Source organism: Podarcis filfolensis (genome assembly GCF_964270895.1).
Source record: "Podarcis filfolensis genome assembly, chromosome: 6".
Taxonomy (NCBI): domain Eukaryota; kingdom Metazoa; phylum Chordata; class Lepidosauria; order Squamata; family Lacertidae; genus Podarcis; species Podarcis filfolensis.
Window position 1 is genome coordinate 61103051 of NC_139609.1, and position 26729 is coordinate 61129779.

Sequence of the window (26729 nt, forward strand, 5' to 3'; positions counted from 1 at the left end):
CTGGGGGCTTCTGTTGACCCGCCGGCCCTTGGGTTTGTTGATGCTGTTGCTGCTGCCTCAGGGACTGGTGGGTGAGTACGAGGAAGGCAGGCGAGTGACGACGGAGCCTCTAGCGGCCTCTAGCGACCGCTGAGCCTCCCTTTCTCTCCGCCACCTGCCCCTTCCCCTCCCGCCCGCTCGCCTTCCCGCCCTCTCCTCGAGAGGCTTCGCAAAACACGGCGCGCGAGTGGGCGGGTCTTTCCAGGCGCCTGAGGTAAACGCGGATGTCCCCCCGCAGCCCGCCAGGTGGCGCCGAGGTGTCCGTCCTCCTCAGCCGCGAGGCGGTTGCGCGCCGCCCGCCGCGTTCCAGGCTGCGGCCTCCGTCGGCAGAGCCAACTGGGCTGCCCATCCTCCCAAGGGGGCTTTCTCTGCCAGGCGGCCTTTCTTACTCCCGAGGAAGCACGCATGGGGAAGACCTTGGTGCCTCCCAGAGGGGTCTTTTAGGGCGATTGACACAATAATAGTGCATTAGCGGTGGGGTTGTTCTACTTTATTCTGTGGTGCTTCACTAACTCATTATATAGATAGAGATAGAGATATGTATATATACATATATACATACATACATATATATATATATACACACATACACAACCGAGCTAGCTGCAACGCATAGGTCAGTTAGTTAACTATTTTTATTTATTTATTTACTTACTTGATGGGGGGGGCAGCTGTAGAATGAAGAACCTAAGGTTAATATCAATACATAAAATCATATGGACAAGACAAGACAAAACAAACTGTGCAGGGTCTTTATACCTAGTTGCTTATCTAGCTAAGTGCTTTGAGAGCACCTGGTGATCCACCAGAATTCAGGATTTCAGGGCTTTCCGGTGGAGGGAATACCACCAGTAGCATTCCACCTGCCAGTACAATTCAGTGGGCAAAGGGGGAGATCTTTGCTGGCAGAGTGACACAAGTGGCACACTGTCAGCAAAAGGAGCCACCAGAAATGTCTTCACTCAATCTACACACACACACACACACCAACCTGGCATAGGGTGATTGTGGATTGCAGCCCATAAATTGCAAAGCCTATAAATTCTACACGGGATATTTGGCAACATGAGAAATAAAACTACCCCAACAAAAAATGAGATTCATGTTTCCATTACATCACATCTAAAATAAGACTTTCTATTCTTGACATGGCACAGATACCAAAGTGCATCTGGCTGCAGCCTTTGTTATTTGTGTAAGTGAATCAGATAATCTCAGATTAATGGTGTGTGAGCCTTTCCTGGTCATCTCTGTAAAAAAAGAGTGCTTTTTTCTGGTGGTACACAATGGTACCACCTTTGGGGGGGGGGAGAGAGGAGGTCTCTCAGACCCCTGTCAAGAGTATCACACCTCATTCACTAATCTGGGTAAATGCAAGGCTCGAGCCCATGTCCTGGCAGAATGTTGGATTCATTCCTGGCTAATTTATGGGTTCATTATTTTATGATAGTGTATGTATGTGCTTCATGTCTACCTGTTATTGCGTTTTACTATTAGGAGGGCCCAAGATCTGTATGTATGTATTTTACTGCTTGTCAACTGCTACAGAGGTTTTAGCTTGAGAAGTGTTACAGAGAGTAAAGAGACATGTTCTTAATTTTCTGTGGAAAAACTCCAGTTGAAAAGCGTTAGCTGGAGGATTTTTTTTAAGGGATCAGATTAAGATGGTTTTGTCCTAGACCTGCGGCAGATGTAAAAAAAAAAAAATCTGTGTCAAAGGTGGATTGATGACTCATTGGGAAGGATGAGGATCCTGGGTTCCTCCATTCCACTGACAAGCTGCCAAAGAGACCTGAAACTGTGCTAGACTGAGAGCTGGTAATTACAGTGGTACCTCGCAAGACGAAATTAATTCGTTCTGCGAGTTTTTTCGTCTTGCAAAGCACGGATTCCCATAGGAATGCATTGAAAATCAAAAGGAAATCAACTTGCAAGACGTTTTCGTCTTGCGAAGCAAGCCCATAGGGAAATTCCTCTTGCGAAGCAACTCAAAAAACGAAAAACTCTTTCGTCTTGCGAGTTTTTCGTCTTACGAGGCATTCGTCTTGCGAGGTACCACTGTAATTTCTTCTCACTGGAGAAAGCCATCCCACCTCAGAAAAACTAGTTGCTAAGGATGGCACAAACCAACAAGGCTTAGGACCACCACCACGAACCTTGCAGAGCTTGTCATAGGCTGGGAGGCCTGGGATGTTTGTGACATGACAGTGTAAGTGTGGTAAGTTTGAAATTAACAAGAACTGTGTAAGAACATCAGAGCTAGTTTCACTGGAGCTTGCAGAAGAGAAGATTAAGGATATTGAGTCCTCAGTGTGAAAGGTGTCTGCTAATACACACTGTTTAATGAACTCAACTTAAAACACTTTCACTGCATTGTCAGTGTTTTTCTTTCATTATTGTTTGTTATAATTATCCCATATTTAGTTTTTTAGAACAAATATAGTGAAACTGTAAACAGGATTTTTACTTCCAAAGGCTTATGTGTCATATTAATCTTTGTCTTTTTATGTGAACCCAGAGACCTGTAATGTTGACGATTTACCAATATTTCCCTTTTCTGAGGTCAATATCTTTATATATGGCCGCTTCACAGTATATGGATGCAAAGAAGGTGCTGTAAGAGTGCATGATAAAACTAACACAACTACATGTATTAACGGTTCCTGGACACCGCTGTCAGACCCCTGTCATGGTATGTGTTGCTCTAAACGTGTTCGTTTATTTTGGTGATTTCTAAAAAGTTACTCTAATGCTTTAAACATAAGAAATATCAAGCTTCTCTTAATTTGTGGTTGTGATCATACCCACACTTACTTAGAAATAAACTCTAATGAAATAAGAAGAAGTAGATTGCTGGAAGAAATATCAACAACCTCAGATATGCAGATGTCACAACCTTGATGGCAGAAAGTGAGGAGGAATTAAAGAACCCTTTGAGGGTGAAAGAGGAGAGCGCAAAATAAGGTCTGAAGCTCAACATCAAAAAAATTAAGATCATGGCCACTGGTCCCATCACCTCCTGGCAAACAGAAGGGGAAGAAATGGAGGCAGTGAGAGATTTTACTTTCTTGGGTTCCATGATCACTGCAGATGGTGACAGCAGTCACAAAATTAATAGACGCCTGCTTCTTGGGAGAAAAGAAATGACAAACCTAGATAGCATCTTAAAAAGCAGAGACATCACCTTGCCAACAAAGGTCCGTATAGATAGGTCCGTATAAATAAAGCTATGGTTTTCCCAGTAGTGATGTATGGAAGTGAGAGCTGGACCATAAAGAAGGCTGATCGCCGAAGAATTGATACTTTTGAATTATGGTGCTCTTGAGAGTCCCATGGACTGCAAGAAGTTCAAACCTATCCATTCTTAAGGAAATCAGCCCTGAGTGCTCACTGGAAGTACAGATCCTGAAGCTGAGGCTCCAATACTTTGGCCACCTCATGAGAAGAGAAGACTCCCTGGAAAAGACCCTGATGTTGGGAAAGATTGAGGGCACAAGGAGAAGGGGACGACAGAGGACAAGATGGTTGGACAGTGTTCTTGAAACTACCAACATGAGTTTGACCAAACTGCGGGAGGCAGTGGAAGACAGGAGTGCCTGGCATGCTCTGGTTCATGGGGTCACGACTAAACGACTAAACGACTAAACAAAGACAGCAGGTGACAGAAATGGTGGCCAACTCATGCCTGGGGCCTGCAGGACCCCCTTTTTGTGGGGAATATTTGTACTCAAGATGGCTTTGTTTTCTTGTGCTCTCAACATGCACTCCAGACTATTTCTCTCTGCACATCAGTGCAGCATATTTACCAGACTCCCAACATTTCTATACAAGTTTTGCCTATTTGCTAAATTGTTCAATATTTTTCTAGGAATTTCTTGTGCAGTTCCTCCAAGTAGTCTTGATGGCTCTCACAATGGAACTGGGACTTATCCTTAAGAAATAGTGATAAAATACCATTGCAATGAGACTATATTGGTCATTGCAGCACCTTCCATTTCTTGTGATATTGTTGATAATAACAGTAAAGCACAGTGGAGAGGGGAATTCCCTCTACCCACATGTGGAGGTTGATTTTCTTTTCATATCAATTATATCTGCAGTGATGCTATTAAAAAAGCCTACTGACTTGCTAGGAAGCTGTGTGCTGCTATGTCCAGATCAGTGATAGGATTTTATAAATACATGTGTTGTGTATGTTTCCTACTTCCCTGACTGCTCTAGTGTTTTGCCAAGTTTGTCTTCCTTTTGAAGGAGAAATCACTGGAGACAGATGTATATTTGAAAATAAGCCAAACATTAAAAGAACAAATAGAATAATGATGGAGGAAAACCGAATATGCACTTATAGCAGGCCACTGGAATTGCTGCCCCTGCCATCATATCTCTCAGCACTCCTGATTCATAAAGATGCTAGCTAGCTAGTTGTCAATGACAATCACATAAGCAGAATTATTTGACTCTTCATGTTTTCCTATTAACTGTTTGATTGCTAGGAATCTGATTTCCCAATAGTGCAAAAGCTAATTTACGGAAAGATAATGTTGAACCCTCACAGGAGATGGATTTATTTTATCAACCAATAATCTTGCACAACCATTACAAAAGTATTCCTCAAACAGGAAAGCACTCGTCTGAAAAGCTGTTCCTCTTCAGAAACGTGCTTCATGCAGTAAAAAATGTATTCAGGGGGCAAAGACAAGCTGCTGGTGGGCCTGGGGAAATGGTGTGGGGTTAAACCTCCACTCTCCCATCCACATTGCAATCCTAATCTGAATTGAAGCTTAGTGAGACTGCTTTACCTGCAGAAAGTGGCCGGTTCTAAGACCACTTAAAAGAAAAGTGTGCTTGTCATAACATGCATTTGACCCTTAGTGGCTGTTCCTTTAGGTGATTATACTAAAGTTGCACAATTATAAATGGTGAAAAAATTATAGCAACCCGATACATAAAGTGAGTCTAAACATTTCTTTTTTAATCATAATATATGTTACTTCAGCTATTGGGTTGGCCAATGGTAAACATGGCCCTTGAACCAAAAAGGGGTTGGCCACTCCTGATCTAGATTAATGACTTAGGAGAGAATAATTTTTAATAAGTTTCATCAGAAAATACCCCATTCTCAAGAGAGCAGAAATGTAAATATTCTAGTTTTTAAGGAGTTCTGCTTTTTAATTTTACTTTTCACTTTCAGTTATGTGTGCCAATCCAGTAGTTCCGGATGGAATAAAATTAAGTGGATTTAGAGATTCCTATACCTATGGCAGCAGTATTACATTTGAATGTAAAATTGGATACTTCTTAATCGGCAGTTATTTTATTCGCTGTGAGGAGAACGGTTCTTGGGTCCCTGAAGTGCCATCCTGCAAAAAGAGTAAGGCTTTGAAAAAAGCACTGGATTAGAATATATATTTCTCTTTCCACAATAAAAAGCCATTTAAACATAGGGAACTGACATGTTTAAAAAGGAGTAAAGAATGTTGGCCACCAAGGTGTATTTTTGTGTTATATCTCACAAAGTTCAGAGAACCAATTGAGCTTTAATTGCTTAAACATTAGTATAATAATGGTACACTAATGCAGAAGAAGGGGCAGCCCAAATTTGAGAACACATTTGTTAGTTTTGCATGTGTTTACTCCAGTGGGGAGGGCAGAAAGTAAAATCATAGTAGGAAGTAGTGTCTGGAGTTCACCAATGCTAGGAGGAGAAAATTAAGGAATCCAAGGCAGAAGGTAATCAAAAGGTGGAATCCAAAGAGGCTGCTGTATGGAGCTGCAAGTTCAGCTCAGCTAAGTTACAAGCAGCAAAGGCAAGGTTGGGCTGTGTGTGTGTAATCGCAGGACTGCTAGAGTGGCAGCGACAGCCTCACTGGTGCACCTGTGCAGCTCTGAGTTTGCTGCTGCCCTAGTGCTAGCCAGGTAAGCAAGAATGATTCTGGTGTTCAGCATCCGCCCCATCACATGAACCGCTGCTAGACTTATAGAAGTCAGTTGGCCAATAACCTGTTATACTGGGCCCACCATCCGTTTGTTGATACTATACCAAGCTTCAAGCAGTGTGATCAGCAGAGTCTGCACAGCTCTAGCAGAGTCATCCAGCAGAATGTCAGGTTCTTCCCGCTTTCCAGTAGTCAGCCTTTTCCAGAGTTCCCAGTTCAGAAAACTCTTTGCTCAGACAGTTCAGTTCAAATTATATAAACTGTTCAATGTCTCACGACACAAGACAAAAATAAGCACACTAGCTACATAAAATCTAAGAGATGCTGCTGCATCATGAACTAATCTACTATAATTCAGTTCTTGTGGTTTTAGAAATAAATCTTGTAAAGACCCAAGTTTATAGAAATCCACTAGCACTTTACCATGCTATGTTATCGCCATATAGCATGTTACCTTCAGCTTGACTGCTGATAACTTGGAAGTACCTCACATTCAGCCAGTGCTGGTGAATCCAACCTTGGCTTTATACCCACCACAGCATGTATACACATTCCTTAGAGAAAGGGAGGGTGGATGATTCCCTACTCCTGGCCTAGGACCTACACCTTGCCAAATGGTCTAGGACCTACACCTTCCCAAGTGCAATATTTTAAAGAAGTCCATTGAAATCTAGCTTACACAGAAATTTTGTAGCTTCACTCATCACATAGATGTTAGTCATTTGTTTCTGAAAGGGTAACTCTTATCCCGTTTGCCTAATAGCATTTGTTTTACAAGCATGCCCAATGTGTGACTGCACAGAAAACATTTCAAGAACAAAAGTTTAAGAATAATTTAACTATTCTCTTGTTGTGTTCAAAAGAATAAGGTTTGCATGACTTGCCATGACGTAATTGGTGTTAAACTGTTTTGTGCCTTCTTACAGAGCTCAAAAACAGGGCCGTCTTAAGCATATACAGTGCCGGGGTGCAAAGATCCGCCTGGCGCTCCTAGGTTGCCCAGAGTTGTCAACCTTTTTTAAGGGGGGGACCCCAAAGTTGTTAAGGAAATAGTTGTTTACCTTTAGAACAGTTGTGGGATGCAGGGACTCAAAGCGCCAACCAACGGGGGTGCCAGCGCCCCACGCACAGGGGTGTACAAAGGTGGGTGGGGGTTCCATGCTGGGGACGATGACAAAATGATGGGTGGCACAGTCACTGGGCTGTCCGCCCGCTGCCTCCACACACCCCTGCTGCATGGCGGCTAACTGTTTTGGCTGGACATGCAGCACCTGGAGTGCCGTGAAATGTTGTGGGCGCTGCATGGCACATCCTGTTGCATGCGCCAAGCTGCGAGTTCCTTTGCTGGCTTTTCCGCTGTCGGCGCATGTTCCCAGTGCCTCCCAATATGGGGTGCCAGTGCAGAATGACGTGGAATTCAAGCGGCAGCAGAGGAAACATCTCCGGACAGGATCCGCATGCTCCTATTTGTCAGGATTTGTTGTTGCCGTTGGCGCGTGGCAGATCCCGTCTGGAGATACCATTTGCATTCCCCATTGTTCTGCACTGGCACCCCACGTTGGGTGGTGCTGGGAGTGTGCACCAACAGTGGAAAAGCCAGCAAAGGAACCCGCAGCTTGGCGCATGCAACAGGATGCACCGCGCCACGCCCACGTTATATGGCGCTCCGGGCACGGTAATGAAACAGCGGCCATGCAGCTGGGGGAAGAGTTGACAGCTGAGCGGAGCAGAACCTGTCGGAGCGCCGCAGGCTCTTCTGCTGCGGGCTGCTCAGTGCAAGTTCGGGGGCAAGCGTTGGAGTCCGGCTGTTGGCAGCTCTTCCCCGGACTCCAACACTCGGCCCCAGACTCTTGGTCTGGCACCCCTAGGAGCCTGGCACCTGGGTGCCATGCACCCCTAGCGCCAATGGTTAGGACGGCCTGCTCAAAAATCCAGGTACCTGACACAATGGCGGCATCTTGAATCTTGTGACAGATTGTATACTACTAGTCTTGCATTTATATCTTCCAGTTTTATTTTTCTTGTTATAGTTTATCCGGAAAATTGTGGTGCTCCAGTAATGCCCAAAGGGAGTGTGTATCCATTACAATCTGAATACAAAATTGGAGATACCATCACAGTTTACTGCCATCCAAACCATTCTTTTTTTGATGAAACCACAAAGATGACTGTAAAATGCAAAGGCTACAATCAGTGGGATCCTTCTATACAACCATGTTTCTGTATGTATATAAATCCATATATAAATGTTCCTTTTAAAGCCATACTCAAGACAGATATTTTCCATTATCTATAGGTAAATCACAGATGGGCAGACACACCCACACCATTATATGTGGTCTTGACATCTTCTGAAGCGGCTTCATTCTTCTAGCAGTTTTTTGTTTACTTTTTTGTTCATTATTACATTTATATTCCACCTTTCTTCCATAGAGATCAGGGTGGTGTACATAGGTCTATGTCTCCCAATTTTATCTGTACATCAACAGTGGAATGCTGTTCGGGCCAAGAGACAGTAAATGGCCCAAGGTCACCTAGGTAGCTTCATGGCTTACTGTGGATTTGAACCTGGTCCTTGTCTAATCCCCCCCGCCCCCCGCAAAGGTATCTTAAATACAATTTGACAGACTTCTGTCATGTGTATTTGCATGAATGCTTTCACTTGCTTTCCAGAACATTGGCCGCATTGGTCTATTGGACTAAAAATGATATATTTTAATCCCAATTACAGTTGATATTTTTATTTTAGTGGTATGCTAGCTGCTGTGTGCACCTCATCATATCCTGTCCCTGATTAGAGATTCAGTTCTGGGTCCCTTTGCATGAAAGTTAGTACTGAATGTGGCTTACATGAATGTGGCTGGCCATGGGATTGCCCAGCTTCCATATATGAGCTTTCTTCTTGCCAATACCTAGAATTTTAGTCTTTGCAGTAATAATAGGTGCTGTTTCATACAAAACTTAGTTGCTCAGTAACTTCCATATTCCAATTAATGCGGTAGAGATAACTGCAATAGCATCAGCATGCAGAAGGCCTGAAATTGAAGTATTCCAAACCACTCAGTTCTTGTACAATGTTTTTAATATAAAAACAAATCATTAGTGAAAAAATCCATAGGAGTGATAGAGCAAAAGCTGCAACTATGGAATCCTTTCATTTTGCACAATGCAAGAATGGGATGGGGTTAGAACCATGACAAATAGGCCAGGGCTGCAGAGTTGACCAGTGGAAGAAGTAAAAGAGAAGGTACCATACTGTGGCTGTGAACTGGATTGCACCCTCTCTTAACCTTTTCCAGGGATCTACAAACTAGCTATCAGTATCTAATAGGATGCATCACACCAAGCTTTGCAAACATGACCTAAAAATCTTCCTTTTAGCTCCATCCCAGGAGAAAGAAGTAACAATGCCACCTGGATGATGAATGAATGTTCACTTAGAACAGAGAGACAGAGCTGGGTGTCATCTGCTTATTGTTGACACTTCACTCCAGATCTCCTAATGGCAGCTCCCAGACACTTCTGACAGATGTAAAATAGCACAATATTATACATAATATCAGGAAGTTTTCTTAACTTTTTTGTATAGAACATTCTGCATTTTGCAAAATAAAGTTGCACAAGTATGAATTTTTTTCCTATTTTGTGTGCAGTTTAATACTGCTTTATATTATTTTTAATAGTTTTTTTGTGTTTTCAGCTAGAACATCACCAGACACTACTGAACTCTATATCCGTAATGGAAGAATAATCTATGGGGAGAAAGAATACTACAACATTGGAGATGAAGTTACTATTCAATGTGATATTGGCTATATTTTGATCGGATCACCTAGGATTAATTACATCGGTGGGAAGCAATGGTTGCCTGATATTCCAACTTGTGCTCTGAGTAAGCATTATATTTCTGAAAATACTGTTATAAATGCTAAATCTCTGACCGGTGAGAGATTTGGGGGTGCAAATGCATACCTCTAAGATGGTGGTACCTGCAAAAACATACATGGTTTTATTTACACATGCATACATACTTGTCATCGGTTAACTGGAACTGTGTTAACATTCTGGTCTCTGCCCATGGGTACAGCATCCATCTCATCTCCAAGCTTAGACATATCAGGGTGCTTCTCAAGAAGGATACCGGCCCCCGTCTTGCAGCTTTTGAGCAGGATACAGGAGACAACAATGATATCCATATCTAGCAAGGTATAGAGGGACCTCCACCTTAACTTTAAATGGCCAAAGCCTTTTCACAGGCAGCCAAGCTGAACTGTGGTAGTAGCTGAAGGTACAGTCCATGCCTATCCATGTAGACCTGTAGGAAGACATCAGCTACGGTTTGAAGGTGAATGCCTGAATGGTGAAGTTGAGGGGGCACATGGAAAAATCACTGACAAGCACCACTAGGCCAGGGAAGACCGGACCAGCCTCTGGCTTGTCAACAAGGGCGGGACATCCGGAAGATATCTATACCATGTTTTCTCCCAACAACACAGACATTGACATCCATAAAGTGGCCCTTGGTGTTCACAACCATGCTGTAGAAGTACTTTTGGTTGTAGAACTCTGGACTGCAACCCTCTAGAGCAAAATGTGGATATGGAATGAATCCTGGGCACCACTAGTCCATGGGAAGTCAAGCTTCCAGAAGTCTTTGAGAATTTTTATTCTGCCTCTTACTTTTATAACATCTTTCAGGTAATATTTGTTTAGTACCTAGTCAGTCTCTCTGAAGATCTTGCAAGCTGAATTTACCCACCCCAAAGGTGATATTCAGGGGCAAACAACCTTCTCTGAAGGCTATATTGTAAATTGTCAGCACTAGGCACTTCTGAACAGGCACTGCTCTTTGCATCCCAATTTCCTGGTGCTGGATCACAAGGTGTTATCTCCTTAGTCAGAATGTAGAATTTTGACGTGGTCATTTGAAACATGACATAGAAACTAGTGTTGTCCCTGTTGTTGGGATACTGCCAGGGAGACAAAGGCCATCATGCTCCCACGTTGACTCCGGACGATCCATCAACCTCCCGTAGAAACGCAGTATCAGTCAATTAGTGACACAAGCCTCAGAAACATCTGTCCACATTCCAAGGACTGGTACACGCCCTTTCGCAGAGTTCGCACAACGAAAGATGCACTCAGGAGAGCATTATTTACAACTTTATTCAGCGTCGGTCAGAACAAAGAAAAACATGACTGACTGCCTGCATGTCAAGGCACAGAGAGAGAAACAACAGCTATATACAAAACAGAAACTTCCTGTGAACAGGAAATACGCAGGCTGTGACTCACAACAGCCTGTCCCCTTTTAAGGTGGAACGGAAATATCCTAACATCCTCCCCCTTTCCGTGTAACCTATAGTACCTGTGGTTCAACCCAATTACAACCTCTGTACATAATCCTTAAGTTGTTCTCTGTTAACAACCTTAGACAACAGATCAGCAGGAATTTCATTTCCTGGCATGTAGGACACCTGAATGAGTCCTTTCTGAATATACTCTCTTGCACAAGTAGCTTAATCTGCAAGTACTTGGTTCTTTGCTTGCAACTCTCTGAGTTCAGCAAAGCCAAACAGGATCTATTGTCTTGATACACTTGTATAGGACATTTCACAGAAACTCTGATGTCCTGAAACAGTTGCATCAACCATTCACAATCCATGAGTGAAAATGACAGAGCATTGAGTTCTGCTTCACAGGAACTTAGGCTTACTGCTGTCTGCTTCTTGCACAGCCAGTCAAACAGACAGTGGTTGTACATGTAGCACACTCCAGAAGTGCTTGTACCATCCGTGGTGTCACTTCCAAAACTAGCATCTGCAAAGATTTCAAGACCTCCAGTCTTCTGACTGGTGAACCTCAGCCTGTAGTGCATAGTCCCTTTCAAATAGCGGGCTATGCGCTTCAGAGCTTTCCAATCCTGAACAGTAGGATTGTTGGCATGTCTGCTAAGCAGGTTAGTGCTTACAGCTATGTCAGGTCTTGAACATCTAGCAATGAAATTCAGCTTGCCTAGAATGCATCTGTACAGTGTAGTGTCAGAAAACGCTTCAGCAGTACTACCTGGTAACCTGTCACCATCAGTGTGTCTGCTGGGTTTACATCAACCAAATTCAACCTGGTTAATACATCAGCAATTTTCTGTGTTTGGTGTACCAGAAAATTACCTGCTTGGTCCCTCTCCACCTGCAGAGAAAGATAGTTGGATACCTCACCAAGATCCTTCATGTCAAAGTGCTCCTTCAGCTGAGCGAGGGTGCTTTGGTACAAAGCCTGATTCTTCCAAAACTTCAAAAGATCATCAACAAAACATAAACAATACAGTTTGTTTTGCCCCTCCTCCTTGACAAACACACATGGATCAGCTTTGCCCTGTTGAAACCCTAGAGAAAGCAATGTCTCAGTGAGTTTTGTGTTCCAACACCTGGCACCCTGCTTGAGACCATATAAGGATTTCCGCAGTTTACAGACCATTCCCTTCTGTATCTGCATCCCGTCAGGTGGAAGCATATACAGCTCTTCCCCCAAAACCCTGTACAAAAAAGCTGTATTAACGTCATGATGGGAAACATGCAGTTTATCCTCTGCAGCAATCTTGAGCATTAGCCGAATGCTCTCATACTTGACGGTGGGTGAATAGGTCTCGTGGTAATCCTGTCCTGGTACCTGTGAAAAACCTCTGGCAACCAATCTGGCTTTGTGTCTGACAACCTTGCCATTCTGGTCTGTCTTGGCCTTGAAGACCCATTTGCTGCCAACCAGTCTCATTCCTGGGACTACTGGTACCAGCTCCCAAGTCTGGTTCCTATCCAAGGAATCAACTTCAGCCTTCATGGCATTAAGCCATGGCTCAGCATCTTTAGAGGTTAACTCCTGAACCTCTTTGAAGCTTGAAGGTTCCCACACCTTCTCTGAGCTACTAAGAGCAGTTGCTGTCTTAGCAAACTCATCAGCAAATCTCTTTGGAGGTTTGCCTTTTGTGGCCCTTTCAGATCTGCGTACTAGACGCAAGTCTTCTGCACTCATCTCCTCTTTCTTAGGAGAAAAATGACCAATGGTGAACAGTGGTTCTTCCAGTTCATTGTGAGACGCATCAGATGGTCTGACTGAGGCCTTTGCGCTCTTGTAGTCTGCTGTGCCATCACTGTCGCTGACACCAGCAGCAGCGCTGCCCACTGAGCTGGAATCCGAACTCTGATCATCAACATCCTCATCTTCCTCAACACCATCTTCTTTTTTCACATCATCTTCATCTTCCTCTGGGTAACTCTGGAAAATTCCCACATTTCCCCCCCACTTAGGATTGTACTCAACACTCTTTGTGAACCTAATGGTTCCCTATATGCACCTTTTTCGTACCCCATGAACAAACCATGTGCCCCACACTTCCCAAGCTTGTTGCTCTGTGGGGTGTGTACCCACATGTCAGAACCAAAGATTTGCAAAGCAAACAACAGTTTCTGCACTTCCTCTCCCACCCCAACACACATTCTCAAAAGCTTCTGAAGTAGTTGTTTGATGTAGCTGACAGGCAATAAAACAAATTAATTTTCCTGTTTATGAAAATCTGTAAATGGTTTGCATAATCCTCAAGTATTTCGTTTTAAAATGATATTTGCAACTTTAGTATTTTAAAAGGAAGTTCTTACCACAGCAAAAAACAATTATGATTTGAGATTTGAGTCATGTAAAGTCAACATTTATTCTTTTAACCCCATGTGGTTTCTTAATATAATATTAATTTTTGAAGTGCCTGTCATGTATGTATGGTGTGTGTGTGAAAATGAGTTAAGTAAATACCCACCAGCTCTGATACAAAATCCACCTTGAGCTGCAGTACTTCGGTTTATAAGCCATTTCAGATGTGGCTGCCAGTCCAAATGTGTAGCCTTTCTATAATTAGTCTTACAAGGTTTTATTCTGAGACGTTTGCTTATTAGAACCATTTCCCCCTTTTTTCTAGGTGTTTTCCTGAGACTACTTATAGCTGGTATGTAATTTCTTGAAAATGAATGGGGGAAACATGGCCATGCATTATAGTTTTTTACTTACCGATATTTTATACAATTTAATATGCAAAAAATATGAAATGGTATAAAACATTGCTTTGTGAAAAATGACAATAATATTATGGGGTCATAGAAAGCTGGGCACTATGTAGCCAAAGATAAGCATTTTGAAGTTTCATTGTAGAGATTTAAGAAATTGGGCCTTAAAAGTGCTTACAGTCAGTTGATGATTCTAGATTCCCCCCCCCCCACTTTTTTTCCTAAATAGGAGTTTCTTTTTGTTGCACTGACTCTGGATTATTCAAGGACTGTTTGTGTGTGTTTACATATAAACACACACACACTTTACTCCAAACATTTACAAAGCACCAATAGTGTGCACAATTTTTCATATTTCCAAAGCTTGGCATCAATGCTCAAATCTTTGCTCATCCTCTGTGGGTTGTGATACATCTTTAAACTCAGTGGAGTTTACTTCCAAGTACAGCTAGTATTTCCCCCCTATGGAAGCAATCCAAATGAATTTTCTGACAAGTTTTACCTTAACATTCCAAGAGGTAGAATCAATTTCATAATAATCCTGTCTGTGAAACTGTAATTTTAGAATTTTGGCATCATAGTTATTTCAGATAGGTTCCCATAACAAAACAACAAAGACAACAAATCACCCATCTTTACACCCTAATAATAAGTGGTTTGGTCTTAGAATGTCTTGTGACCACCAAATGACAGTTTAACGTATTTTATTGTTAAGTACATTCAAGTGTGAAATGTTTCTTAATAATATTTGCAGAGCATTTTCTATGCTGTTTTTAATTATGCATCAGTTTTATTGACCTTTTGTGGGGTTTTTTACTAGAATGGTGGTGTGTGTTTCTTCTTCTTTTTTAGCAAGCATATTACCTATCTTGATCCTGACACTTAAATGGGCTTATAAGACATGTTCACAATCAAGGTAAAAGTTTTCTTATCACCAAACTCCTATTTTCCTTTCTGTTTTGCATTTCTAAGGTCCACAACATTTTATCTAAATAAATATACTCTCCTTATAGATAATAAATTGATATTCTCACAACCTTGCTATGGGGGCTGTTTTGAAATTTTAAAGGAAATGCAATATACTTTTTTTATTAAACCAGAGCTACCAAATATTGTTAACAAAAAATGTATTAATTTCCCCTTTTTTGCTGAATATCCAGACAAGGTCAAGTTACAGTATCTGAATGCTTCATCTACCTAGGCATTGGTGTTCACTCTGTTCTGAAGGGGTTGCCCAGCCCACACATGAGGCAGGGTGAAGCCAATTGGTGCCAATGCTGGTGCTGTTTTTCCACCGGCAGGTCAAGCAGCACTTCTTATTGCACCTCAAGTGGCGAAATGGGACACATGGCTCCTGGTTGCAGGCCGGGGTTGCCCCTTGTTTCAGCATTGTCACTGGTTGTTCCTTTTGTTAAGTTGTGGGCAAACATATCAGACGACACAGCGATTCTTCCAAAGCAGCTCTTTATTTGTAAGCTGGAACAGAACTGAACTGAGGAGCTCAGTCAACCTGCTTATATAGAGCTCCAGAACAATGTAACTGTTGCCATTTTCTAAAACTATCCAATCACTGAACGTCACTTTCGATCCTTCATTTGCATACAAACTATCCAATCACTGAATGTCACTTTTGATCCTTCATTTGCATAACTATCTACAGTACCCCCCTGCTGGCCCAGGGTGAGAACTTCAGTACATAACACCTTTGGAGTGTGGAAACTTTGGTCCTCCAAATGTTTATAGACTTCAAGTCCTATCAGGCCCAGCTAGAATAGCTAGCAGTTTCTCACCCTACAGTGCTTCAGAAACTGCAATGCCTCCAACAATTCCAATGCCTCCAACAATTCCAAATTGTTTTAAGCTTGTTCACATCTTGGGACCAGGTACAAAAGGATGATCCTGTCTGTACATGGTCCTGTCCATACACAAATTTCTGAAGTGGAGGCCTTTTTCTGAGTTTCATCACTATCTGAGGTCTCATGGATACTGGAGAAGTGATTTTATCCAGAATGAAGGCTTAGCTGACGTGTTCATTGATATAATTTTGATGCCAGGTGATTTAAAAAATAATAATTCCAAGACTTAATCAAATTTACTCTGCCACTTCTGTTCTCCGACAGGCTACCAAAAGAGAACAATGTGGCATATGAATGAAGTCACAGAAGTCACTAATGTTGTCACTTGGGCAGTAGCAGGAAATAAAGGAGAGGCAGAAACAGAGCAAGAATACCAGATAGAAAGCAGACGTCTGGAGGAAAACCAAACCAGTCTTCTCCAATGACTAGTTTTCAGTAACAGAGCCAAGGGGACAGTGTATGAGGCAGATTTGACATAATCTTCACAACATGAAGAGCCAATCAGTGGAGGCAACTGGGTAGACGCATCTTATTATTCTCTTTCTTTTCCTTCCCCTTCTTTTGACCCTTCTTTCCTTCCCCTTCTTTGGCCCTTTACTTACATGTTACAGGACAGTCAGAACTCTGTTGAGGAACTCAGCAAAAACCACTGTACCAACTGTATAGGTAGGATCTCATAGTGCTGCATCCCACTACCTTTGTGTGAACTGCCCCTTTCTCCTGCTGATTGAGCATAAGATTCCTGACAGGTATATGCTACAACATGTAGTTTTATGAAGAAAGCAACAAAGGTACATACTATGCAATAGTCCCTTCTGAAATTGCAAGATTTTGAATCTAGGGCAATAATCACCTTAAAAATAAAATAATAGTATCAGTGAAACACTGTTCAGTTTGATCTACTTTTCTTCCTTTAAAATGTGTCCACCTTTTGTTTCTTTAAAACCTACTTTTTTCATCTTTTGCTAATAGTGTCTTATTCTTGTCATTTAGTAAAAACACACATGCAAGGAAGTATGACAGTTCACAAATTACAGTATCTTTTAAACCTAATTTACTCAGGTAAAGGTAAGTGCCTGGTTCAGATTCTATGGAAACTTAGATGCAGTTGCACATAGTTAAATCCTCACCAACATTATTTAAAAGAAAAAGACTACTTCAGAAGGGGTATTTTAGGAGAAGGAAGGAAAGAAGTGGATTCCCTTGCGCACTAATTCTTTAAAACAGGCCTAAAAAGTGAACACGTGTGAAATAGGAACAGAGATATGAAGTTGAGAAGCAGCAGGCTTTGGGGAAAGTTAAAAAGGTAAAGGTAAAGGTACCCCTGCCTGTACGGGCCAGTCTTGACAGACTCTAGGGTTGTGCGCTCATCTCACTCTATAGGCCGGGAGCCAGCGCTGTCCGCAGACACTTCCGGGTCACGTGGCCAGCGTGACAAGCTGCATCTGGCAAGCCAGCGCAGCACACGGAACACCGTTTACCTTCCCGCTGGTAAGCGGTCCCTATTTATCTACTTGCACCCGGAGGTGCTTTCGAACTGCTAGGTTGACAGGCGCTGGGACCGAACGACGGGAGCGCACCCTGCTGCAGGGATTCGAACCGCCGACCATGCGATAGGCAAGTCCTAGGCGCTGAGGTTTTACCCACAGCGCCACCCGCACCCTTTAACTCTTTTTTAATCAAAATCTAAAGCTGAGGTTGCTGACATAGTGCCCTTGGTTTACATATTGTCTACATTTTTTATATTCACCTCTTTCTTAAATTTAGGAATTCCTTCATGCAAATATATCATAAAGCTGAATAATTTGCATTCTTCACTTACAGTCTCTGATAAGGACATAAAAACTGCATTCCTGAGATCCCTGAAGTCCAGCATTTTATGTCTAGGAGCAGCTGGCTCAGAAACACAGTATGATGATGTTATCCATTCCCATTTTTGTCCACAGAATCTGTACTCAAGAATTCTTTGTGATCTCTGTGCAGTCCTTCATATGGGTTCTGTGTCTGCATAGGGTAGCCTTTGGAACCTTCTGGGATAGGTTTCCCTAACTTCATGCCCCCCAAATACTTTGGGACTGCAAATCCCATAATCCCTGAGGATTGGTCATGCTGGCTAGATCTGATTGCAGTTGAGATGCAGTTGAGATTTCATTTCAGCTCACCTTATCAAGCAGTATGCCCTGTTTTCCCTCAGCTCCTTCTTAACCACTGCAGTGGCCCCATATTTGAAACAAGAGGAAAGATACATCTTGGTTGTTAGGAAGAAAGGAAGGGCAAAGGGAGAATCTAGTAGGTATTTTGGAGATTCTAAGGATTATTAGAAAATCTGGCAGCTGAAAAGAGCACTAAAGGGGAGAAAACAGCAGCTTGTTATGACCCTGGCCTAGTGTCCAATAACTCACTCAACAATCACATTTCAGACTTAGCTTAGCGCTCATTGTGATTTTACTCATTGCAGGAAGGCAGGTGCAGACTGGTTTACCTCAAAGAAATGGCTTAGAAGGGCTGCTGCACATTTTGCTTTATAGCTTTCCTCCTGTTAGGGCTAGAGACTTACTTATTCTTTTTAAGTGAATGCTCAGAGTTTGGGTCCCATTGCAGGCTTGGGCCCTGGTGCAACTGTATGATGATAAATGTGGCCATGTGGTTGGCATCTGTCTGTCTTGGGAGAAAATGGAAGAGTGTGCCTTCAGGGATGAGGTCAAACCATTGGAATTACAGTGCCTGCTGTGGCAGTATGTCTCCCTCATTGTTTTTGCTGCATTAGCAGCACCAAAGTAACCTCTCTGGGGTGCCAGCAAGGGCATACCTACGGGTTAGTTATGTTGGCTATCTTTATAGTAACTTGCTCCTTTATGGCTGAATCATCTATTGAACTACATTAATCTGCTTCATTCATCTGTTATTTCTTGTTGCTTCTACTGTTACACAGAAAACAACTGTAATGAACCAAATTTCATAGCATACACCCAAAAGTTCACAGGAGAATAGGTAGGGGAAATGGCACCACTTTTAACAACCCCTGTTGTACATGTGTGGCTATGGTTGCAAAAACAAACTAGTATATACATAATAAACCTACGCTGAGTGTAAACGTTATTCTTCCTCAGCCTCTCTCCCACAATATGTATAGCCTGCTTTTCTAGTTAGAGTCAGTCTGCCTAACAATCTAGTTTAAGACACTCATAAAACAGATATTCAATTATATCTCAAAATTGAGATAGAATTTCAATTTTGAAATGCTCAAGGTTTCTAAGTGCCTCAATACCAAAATGAATGGAGCCTGGCAAATGTGTCCAAGGAATATATTTTACTATTCGGGGATAAGAAGACAACACGAGGGAGAAGCAACATTGGCAATAACAACACTGAATTACTTCGGATGTCCTGTCATAACCTGCCGCCTTTTAGCCAGAGAGGTTTGCCTCCTGCCCCACAAACAGCGCGATAAAATTATGCATTGTATTTGCACTGGTAAGGAATTATTTAAAATGTTTCAAAACTCTGTAAAAAACAAAAACAAAAAAACTCCCAAGACCACCACGTTTCCCACACGCAACGATGCTTCAATGTGAGAATCTTTGCTTCTATTTTTTTCCAGAGCCACGGCAAAACCCAAGAATTGGAAGCCTGCTTCCTTTCTAAGGCCAAGCAGAAATGCCGGTAGCGCGAGCGGAGCAGCGTTCGGCGCGCGCCTCCCGACGGCCGCGCGGCTCCCTCCCAACGTCCTTCCCCGCCCCCCACCTCGCATGCGCAGCTGAGGTACACGGCTTTCGCCGCCGCTTTCTCAGCTGGGCGTTATGCTGCGGCTGTTGGGGCTTCTGTTGACCCGCCGGCCCTTGGGTTTGTTGATGCTGTTGCTGCTGCCTCAGGAACTGGTGGGTGAGTACGAGGAAGGCAGGCGAGTGACGACGGAGCCTCTAGCGGCCTCTAGCGACCGCTGAGCCTCCCTTTCTCCCCGCCACCTGCCCCTTCCCCTCCCGTCCTCTCTCCTCGAGCTTGGAGAGGCTTCGCAAAACGCGGCGCGCGAGTGGGCGGGTCTTTCCAGGCGCCTGAGGTAAACGCGGATGTCCCCCCGCAGCCCGCCAGGTGGCGCCGAGGTGTCCGTCCTCCTCAGCCGCGAGGCGGTTGCGCGCCGCCCGCCGCGTTCCAGGCTGCGGCCTCCGTCGGCAGAGCCAACTGGGCTGCCCATCCTCCCAAGGGGGCTTTCTCTGCCAGGCGGCCTTTCTTACTCCCGAGGAAGCACGCATGGGGAAGACCTTGGTGCCTCCCAGAGGGGTCTTTTAGGGCGATTGACACAATAATAGTTCATTAGCGGTGTATAAATTGGATGACCTATTCCAAATTCTCTAGTGAGATAACAAACAGTGTTGCAGAGGCTCAAGGAGAGTCTGAGATCAAAGAGATCAATCCGAAGAAGTATTTCTTTGATGCCCGCCAATTTGCTGGCCATCTCCCAACTATCTAAAGGGCTGTCACATGGAAGATGGAGCAAGCTTGTTTTCTTCTAATCCAGATGGTAGAACCCGACCCAGTGGGTTCCAGTTACAAGAAAGGAGATTCCGACTAAACATCAGGAATAAGTTTCTGTTCAACAGTGGAAGGGAGTCCTTCTTTCACTGGAGGCTTTTAAGCAGAGGTTGGACAACTGTCTGCCATGTATGATCTAGTTGGGTTCCTGCAGTGCAGGCGGTTGGACTAGATGACCCTCACGGTCCTTCCAACTCTACAATCTATGATTCTATGTGGCAGGGGGTTTCAGCAGGAAGTTACAGGTTTGCATATTGGTTGGAAGAGAAAGAGTATGACTGGCTGAAAACTTTGCAGGCTCAAGCAGTGTTGAAATGTGATGAACATCAATGGTCACGAGTATGCAAGGCGCCCCTGTAGCTTTTAACATGGAGCTGACCATTTTTTACATGATTGCAAAACTTGTGTAAGAAAAGCTTTGCTGAGTTAAGCAACACCACTTTGATTTTTTAAAATAAATATATTGTTGTATATGAAATCATCTGAACAACAACAACAACAAAAAGTCCCCTTCCAATTCTGGTTTCTCAGTGGCCATCTAAATAGCTTTGGGAGCTCAAAAACAGTGAAGTAATACTCTTTGCTGGTGATATCCAGCAGGTGTTATTGTAAGCCATACGCTTCAGATAGTGGAAGTGTTATACCCATTACTAGCCTTGTTAAGGTTAAGGTACTTGTTAACCTTGCTCATTTTGTATCCATTCACAGCTACAGTATCCTGTTTATTTATTTTGATGTTGGAATGCCAGTTCGTCAGTGAAGCATTGCTACAATCCACATATAATAATATTACTAAATAATATTCCATGTCTTCATTATTTATTTAAATCTGATTGGAGTCTGTTTGATTATCCGTGCATTCAAAAAATAAGTTCTGTGGAAATGATATGAATTGCCTCTCAATACCAATACTTGCAATAGTAGTCCAGTAATCCAATTTCAGATTGGATGATATATGCAATGTAGCTGTAACTGGCTTCTAGTTTTCAGTCTAATATTCCATACATTCCCTTGGACTACAATTCTATGCATAGCAACATTAGACTAAGTTTCAGTGAAACAGAGTGAGGCTTATTTTTAAAGTAAGCATGGATTGTGTTGTTGGTCACAGAACCCTGCTTTGATATTATAGCCTTGGACCTGCATTGCAAATGGTGATGTTTCTACATCAAATGTGTATAGCAACATATGTGAGAAGTGCATGCTCATCTGTTTAGCATTGTTTCACTGAGGCTGGAAATAGTAATTAGTCATGACTTCCCAGCATACATATATGGGTTGAAACAGAAATGTTTTATATTTGTAATCGGTTGGTGGGATACATTTCAGTTCAAAACTTTGTGGAAGTTTTATTGTGTTTGGACTTTGGTTTTATTTTTGCTTTCATTTATGATCTATTCATTTATTTAAATATTTGACCTTCTCTTTTTCTCTCTCTTGTTTGCTGTGCCTCACTTGTCCATGCCCAAATCTTTGCTGTTTGTTTTACCACATTGCAGATATACATACCTGGTAGCACCAGCACATGTCTCCTCCTCCCCGCTATTAGGACTGCTTTGCCCTTCTCCTTTGGGGGACTTTCCAGCAGGAACTCTTCATTTGAAATGAAGAAAACGTGTATTGTATAAGGGAGCATCAGTGCTAGCTTTGCTGGAGTTCACACAGGAAGAGGTCCAAGGAGACTGAGGTTTAAACTGAAGGTGTCTGCTAATACACAGTAGTTCATGCACTCATCTTGAAACACTTTCATATGGGTATTATGAAGTGTTACATGTTCATTTCTGTTAGTTATAACCCCCCACCCATATTTGTTCTGTTGGTTGACATGACAAAAATCTTAATATTAAATATAGCAAAGTTGTAAATAACATTATCAGTTCCAAGGTTTTCTGTAACATTTTTAACTATTGTCTTTTTAAAGTGTGTGGAGAGGCCTGCAACATGGCTGACTTACCAAAGTTTACATTTTCTGAGGTGTATGAAGAACTTACTGGCTTTGCTGTAATATACCAATGCAAAGATGGTGCTATAAGATTGCCTGGTAAAAGCACCGTCACTTACTGTCGTGATGGTTCCTGGACAGAGTTGGAAGAGCCATGTAAATGTATGTGCTGCTTAATTATTATTAAAAAAAAACTGGTTATTTCAAAAAGCTTACTCTAATTTTTCAGGCTTCTATGTGACAATCCTGGCTGGTATAAGCCAGAGTTCCCTATTAACATCTGAACCAGGAAATTCATTCTAGGAAAATAAATGAGAATATGGAGTGAAGTTTACTGCCTCATTCTTGAAGCTCTGTAATCTGTGTTCCCAAATATTCCCAAATCCGTGACTCCACATGTAACCTATTAAAGAATCACAATTTCTGGTCATTACCCAACCCTGCCAATTTTGAGTCTGTTTTATTATGGTTGTTCCCATTTGGTGTGGAACACAACATTCCACAATTTATTCGTGGAATCTAGTAAGTTGCTCCCATTCCTTGAGATGCCTGTTTTGTCTACAGTGACACATACCTTAGTTATATCCCATTTGGATTACCGAAACATGTTCCACGTGGGGCTGTCTTTGAAAAGTGCTCAGAAACTTCCAACTGGCTCAAAGAGCTGCAGCCAGATTGTTGATCAGGGTTGGTTATAGAGAGCATTCAACTCCCTGTCACAACAGCTGCATGGCTACTACTCTGTTTCCAGGAAGAATTAATAGTGCCGATTATGACATATAAAGCCCTATACAGCTTAAGTCCAAGCTATCTGAAAGACCATATTTCCTCATACAAATATGCCTGGTTTTGAGATCTTATGGGGAGGCCCTTTCTCAGTCCTGCCACCCTCACAGGCATGCTTGGTAGGTATGCAGGCGAGGGGCTTCTTGGTGGCTGCTCCCAGGCTTCGGAACTGCTTCTCTAGGGAAACTAGACTGGCTCCCTCCTTGTTGTCTTGGCAGGTGAATACTTTTTGGGAACTGACTGCTTTTAATAAAAGGTCTGGGGCTGTGTTGTTTTTTATTGTAATTATTTGTATGGTTTAAAAAGAAATGTTAATGTGTTTAAAGCAAGAATAGTTGCATGATATATTTTGGATTTTTCTATGTTGTCTGGTAATAGTTTCACTTATTTGCTAACTTGTTCATTTTTAAAAATGAATTTCCTGTGCAGTCCCTCCAGACATTCTTGGTGGATCTCACAACAGGACTGGAATAGTGATACAATACCATTGCAATGATACTTTCTTGCTTATTGAAACACCTTCCATTTTTTGTGATATTGTTGCTAATAATGGTAAAGCACTGTGGAGAGGGAACCCCCCCCCCAAATGCACAGGTCATTTTTATAGCAGTTTTTCTTTCATTGATGATTTGTTTATTGTCAAATATACAAGTAGACCAGAGGTGGGGGGAAACAGAAGGCACATTCCTAATAGGGCATTGGAATTGCTGTTCACCTGCTGCCCACCAATGTATCTCTCTCATTACTCCTGATTCAAAGAGATGCTAGCTAATTAGGTGTCAATGACAACCACATAAGCAGAATTACATGACATTTCTCGTTTCCCCAATAATAATAACAATAATAATAATAATAATAATTTATTATTTGTACCCCACCCATCTGGCTGGGTTTCCTCAGCCACTCTGGGCGGCTTCCATAGAAACCAAAAATACACTAAAATATCACAGATTAAAAACTTCCCTGAACAGGGCTGCCTTAAGATGTCTTCTGAATGTCAGGTAGTTATTTATCGCTTTGACATCTGATGGGAGGGCGTTCCACAGGGCGGGCACCACTACCGAGAAGGCCCTCTGCCTGGTTCCCTGTAGCTTTGCTTCTCGTAATGAGGGAACCGCCAGAAGGCCCTCGGCACTGGACCTCAGCGTCTGGGCAGAACGATGGTGGTGGAGACGCTCCTTCAGGTATACTGGGCCGAGGCCGTTTAGGGCTTTAAAGGTCAACACCAGCACTTTGAATTGTGCTTGGAAACGTACTGGGAGCCAATGTAGGTCTTCCAAGACCGGTGTTATGTGGTCTCGGCGGCCGCCCCCAGTCACCAGTCTAGCTGCCGCATTCTGGATTAGTTGTAGTTTCCGGGTCACCTTCAAAGGTAGCCCCACGTAGAGCGCATTGCAGTAGTCCAAGCGGGAGATAACTAGAGCATGCACCACTCTGGCGAGACAGTCCGCGGGCATGTAGGGTCTCAGCCTGCATACCAGGTGGAGTTGGTAGACAGCTGCCCTGGATACAGAATTGACCTGCGCCTCCATGGACAGCTGTGAGTCCAAAATGACTCCCAGGCTGCGCACCTGATCCTTCAGGGGCACAGTTACCCTATTCAGGACCATGGAGTCCTCCACACCAGCCCGCCCCCTGTCCCCAGTCCAAACCCCCTGATGATCTCTCCCAGCGGCTTCATATAGATGTTAAAAAGCATGGGGGAGAGGAAGGAACCCTGAGGCACCCCACAAGTGAGGGCCAGGGGTCTGAACACTCATCCCCCACCACCACTTTCTGAACACAGCCCAGGAGGAAGGAGCGAAACCACTGTATAACAGTGCCCCCAGCTCCCAGCCCCTCTAGACGGTCCAGAAGGATGTTATGGTCGATTGTATCAAAGGCCGTTGAGAGATCCAGCAGAACTAGGAAACAACTCTCACCTTTGTCCCTAGCTCGCCGGAGATCATCAACCAGTGCGACCAAGGCAGTTTCAGTCCCATGATGAGGCCTGAATCCCGACTGGAAGGGATCCAAATGGTCCGCATCCTCCAGGCGTGCCTGGAGTTGTTCAGCAACCACGCGCTCAATCACCTTGCCCAAGAATGGAAGATTTGAGACTGGGCGATAGTTGGCCATACTGGCCGGGTCTAAAGATGGTTTTTTAAGAAGCGGTTTAATGACCGCCTCTTTCAGCGGATCTGGGAATGTTCCCTCACAGAGGGAAGCATTCACCACCCCACAGAGCCCATCCCCCAGCCCTTCCCGGCTTGCTTTTATTAGCCAGGATGGGCAAGGATCAATAACTGTTTGATTGCTGGGAATATGTATTTTTTCAGCTGTGCAAGTGCTAATTAGAGGGGGAAATAATCTGGATCCCTGGCAGGAGATGGACTAATTTTCACAACCACTAATCCTGCACAGACACTACAAAAGTATTCTTCAAACAGGAAAACAGGAGAGTATTTTTAAAAATAAGCTTCATCAGAAAATATCCCATCTTTAAGGAAATAGAAATGCACAGATTCTATTTTTTAAGGAGTTTTGCTTTTTAATCTTACTTTCAGTGGTTATATGTGAAAATCCACGAGTTCAAAATGGAATAGAATTAAGTGGATTAAGAGATTCCTATACTTATGGCAACAGTGTTACATTTGAATGTAAAACTGGATACTTCATGATTGGAAATCATTACATTCTCTGTGAGAAGAACGGTACTTGGGTCCCTAAAATGCCATCCTGCAAAAAAAGTAAGACTTTGGAAAAAATCACAGGATTTACATTTATATTTTATGATTCAACAATTAGAAGCTGTTTAAACTTGGAGAAGTGCTGTGTTATAAAAGAGTAAATAATGTATCATGTAGAGTTTTAAGCTGAAGTGTATATATTGACATTCTTCTCTATTATGTCTCATGTAGGGATCTTGGCCAAGTTCAGAGAACACTATTGTAAAAATGGTGCACTAATGCAGAAGGAGAGGCAGCCCAAAATCAAAAATATTTATTCAACACATTTATTTCTGGTGTCATTCAGGCACTGGGTTGGGCGATAACCCTTGTCCAGGACAAGGCAGGAGCGAAAAGGTTTCAGGGAAGTGGGATGCTCCTAGCACCAGTTTTTCACTCGTGCCTTGTAGTGAAGCAGTCAGCTATCTTCACTCCCACATTACTTCTACTTTCAGCCAGCAGCTCTTATCCTTCTACCTATTTTCCTTACATCTTCTCTGTTGTTAGCCAGTATTTACCTTCAATCTTCATTTTTGCATTGTTTTTACGTTATCTCCTTTGAACTCCAGATAAGGTCACTGAACAAAGCTGCAAGTTCAGTCAGTGAGGTTACAGAGAGTAGCAGTTCATGCGACTGAGTGGAACTGCCCTCCTGATGCTGGTGTCACTGCTGATTACCTGGACGCTGTTCAAGCAGGGCAATGTTGGGGCTTTGTGTGTAGTGGTTGGAGTCCTGGACAGGGGGCAACGGGGGTGGGGAGAGGGGAGATAATTTCATCAGGCAAGCAGAAATGTGCTGACAGAGTGAACTCCTTAGCACCAGTTTGAATTCCAGCCAATATGAATTAGACAGCCAATGAGGATGACATGAGAATGTTTCC

At 43.0% G+C, this 26729-nt stretch overlaps 2 protein-coding genes and 1 long non-coding RNA gene across 13 annotated transcripts in view; 2 read left to right on the forward strand and 1 right to left on the reverse strand.

Annotated features, from left to right (window-relative positions):
* Positions 1-16765, forward strand: part of LOC310764102 (C4b-binding protein-like) — a 51174-nt gene extending 34409 nt beyond the window's left edge. For 7 of the 8 annotated variants that reach the window (XM_083617419.1, XM_083617416.1, XM_083617418.1 and 4 more), the window contains 6 exons: positions 5231-5410; positions 8006-8197; positions 9676-9867; positions 13942-13968; positions 14879-14942; positions 16147-16765. In XM_083617419.1, coding sequence (XP_083473545.1) covers positions 5231-5410; positions 8006-8197; positions 9676-9867; positions 13942-13968; positions 14879-14942; positions 16147-16180 — 689 coding nt within the window. In that variant the 3' untranslated portion in view covers positions 16181-16765. The remainder of the gene's footprint in view (positions 1-5230; positions 5411-8005; positions 8198-9675; positions 9868-13941; positions 13969-14878; positions 14943-16146) is intronic. The other variant, XM_083617420.1, reaches the window with a different exon arrangement.
* LOC310764134 (membrane cofactor protein-like) overlaps positions 279-26729 on the forward strand; it is a 37249-nt gene continuing 10798 nt past the window's right edge. The window contains exons 1-3 of one of the 4 annotated variants that reach the window (XM_083617529.1): positions 279-513; positions 22334-22516; positions 25687-25869. In XM_083617529.1, coding sequence (XP_083473655.1) covers positions 22354-22516; positions 25687-25869 — 346 coding nt within the window. In that variant the 5' untranslated portion in view covers positions 279-513; positions 22334-22353. Of the gene's footprint in view, positions 514-17600; positions 19765-19908; positions 19940-20221; positions 20658-22333; positions 22517-25686; positions 25870-26729 lie in introns of those variants that run through there. The other 3 variants (XM_083617527.1, XM_083617530.1, XM_083617528.1) reach the window with 3 other exon arrangements.
* On the reverse strand, positions 14072-16148 carry LOC310764216. Its single transcript, XR_014549076.1, has 2 exons — positions 15730-16148; positions 14072-15431 (listed from the first exon to the last, which is right to left on the reverse strand). It is a non-coding gene; the product is annotated as an uncharacterized lncRNA (long non-coding RNA).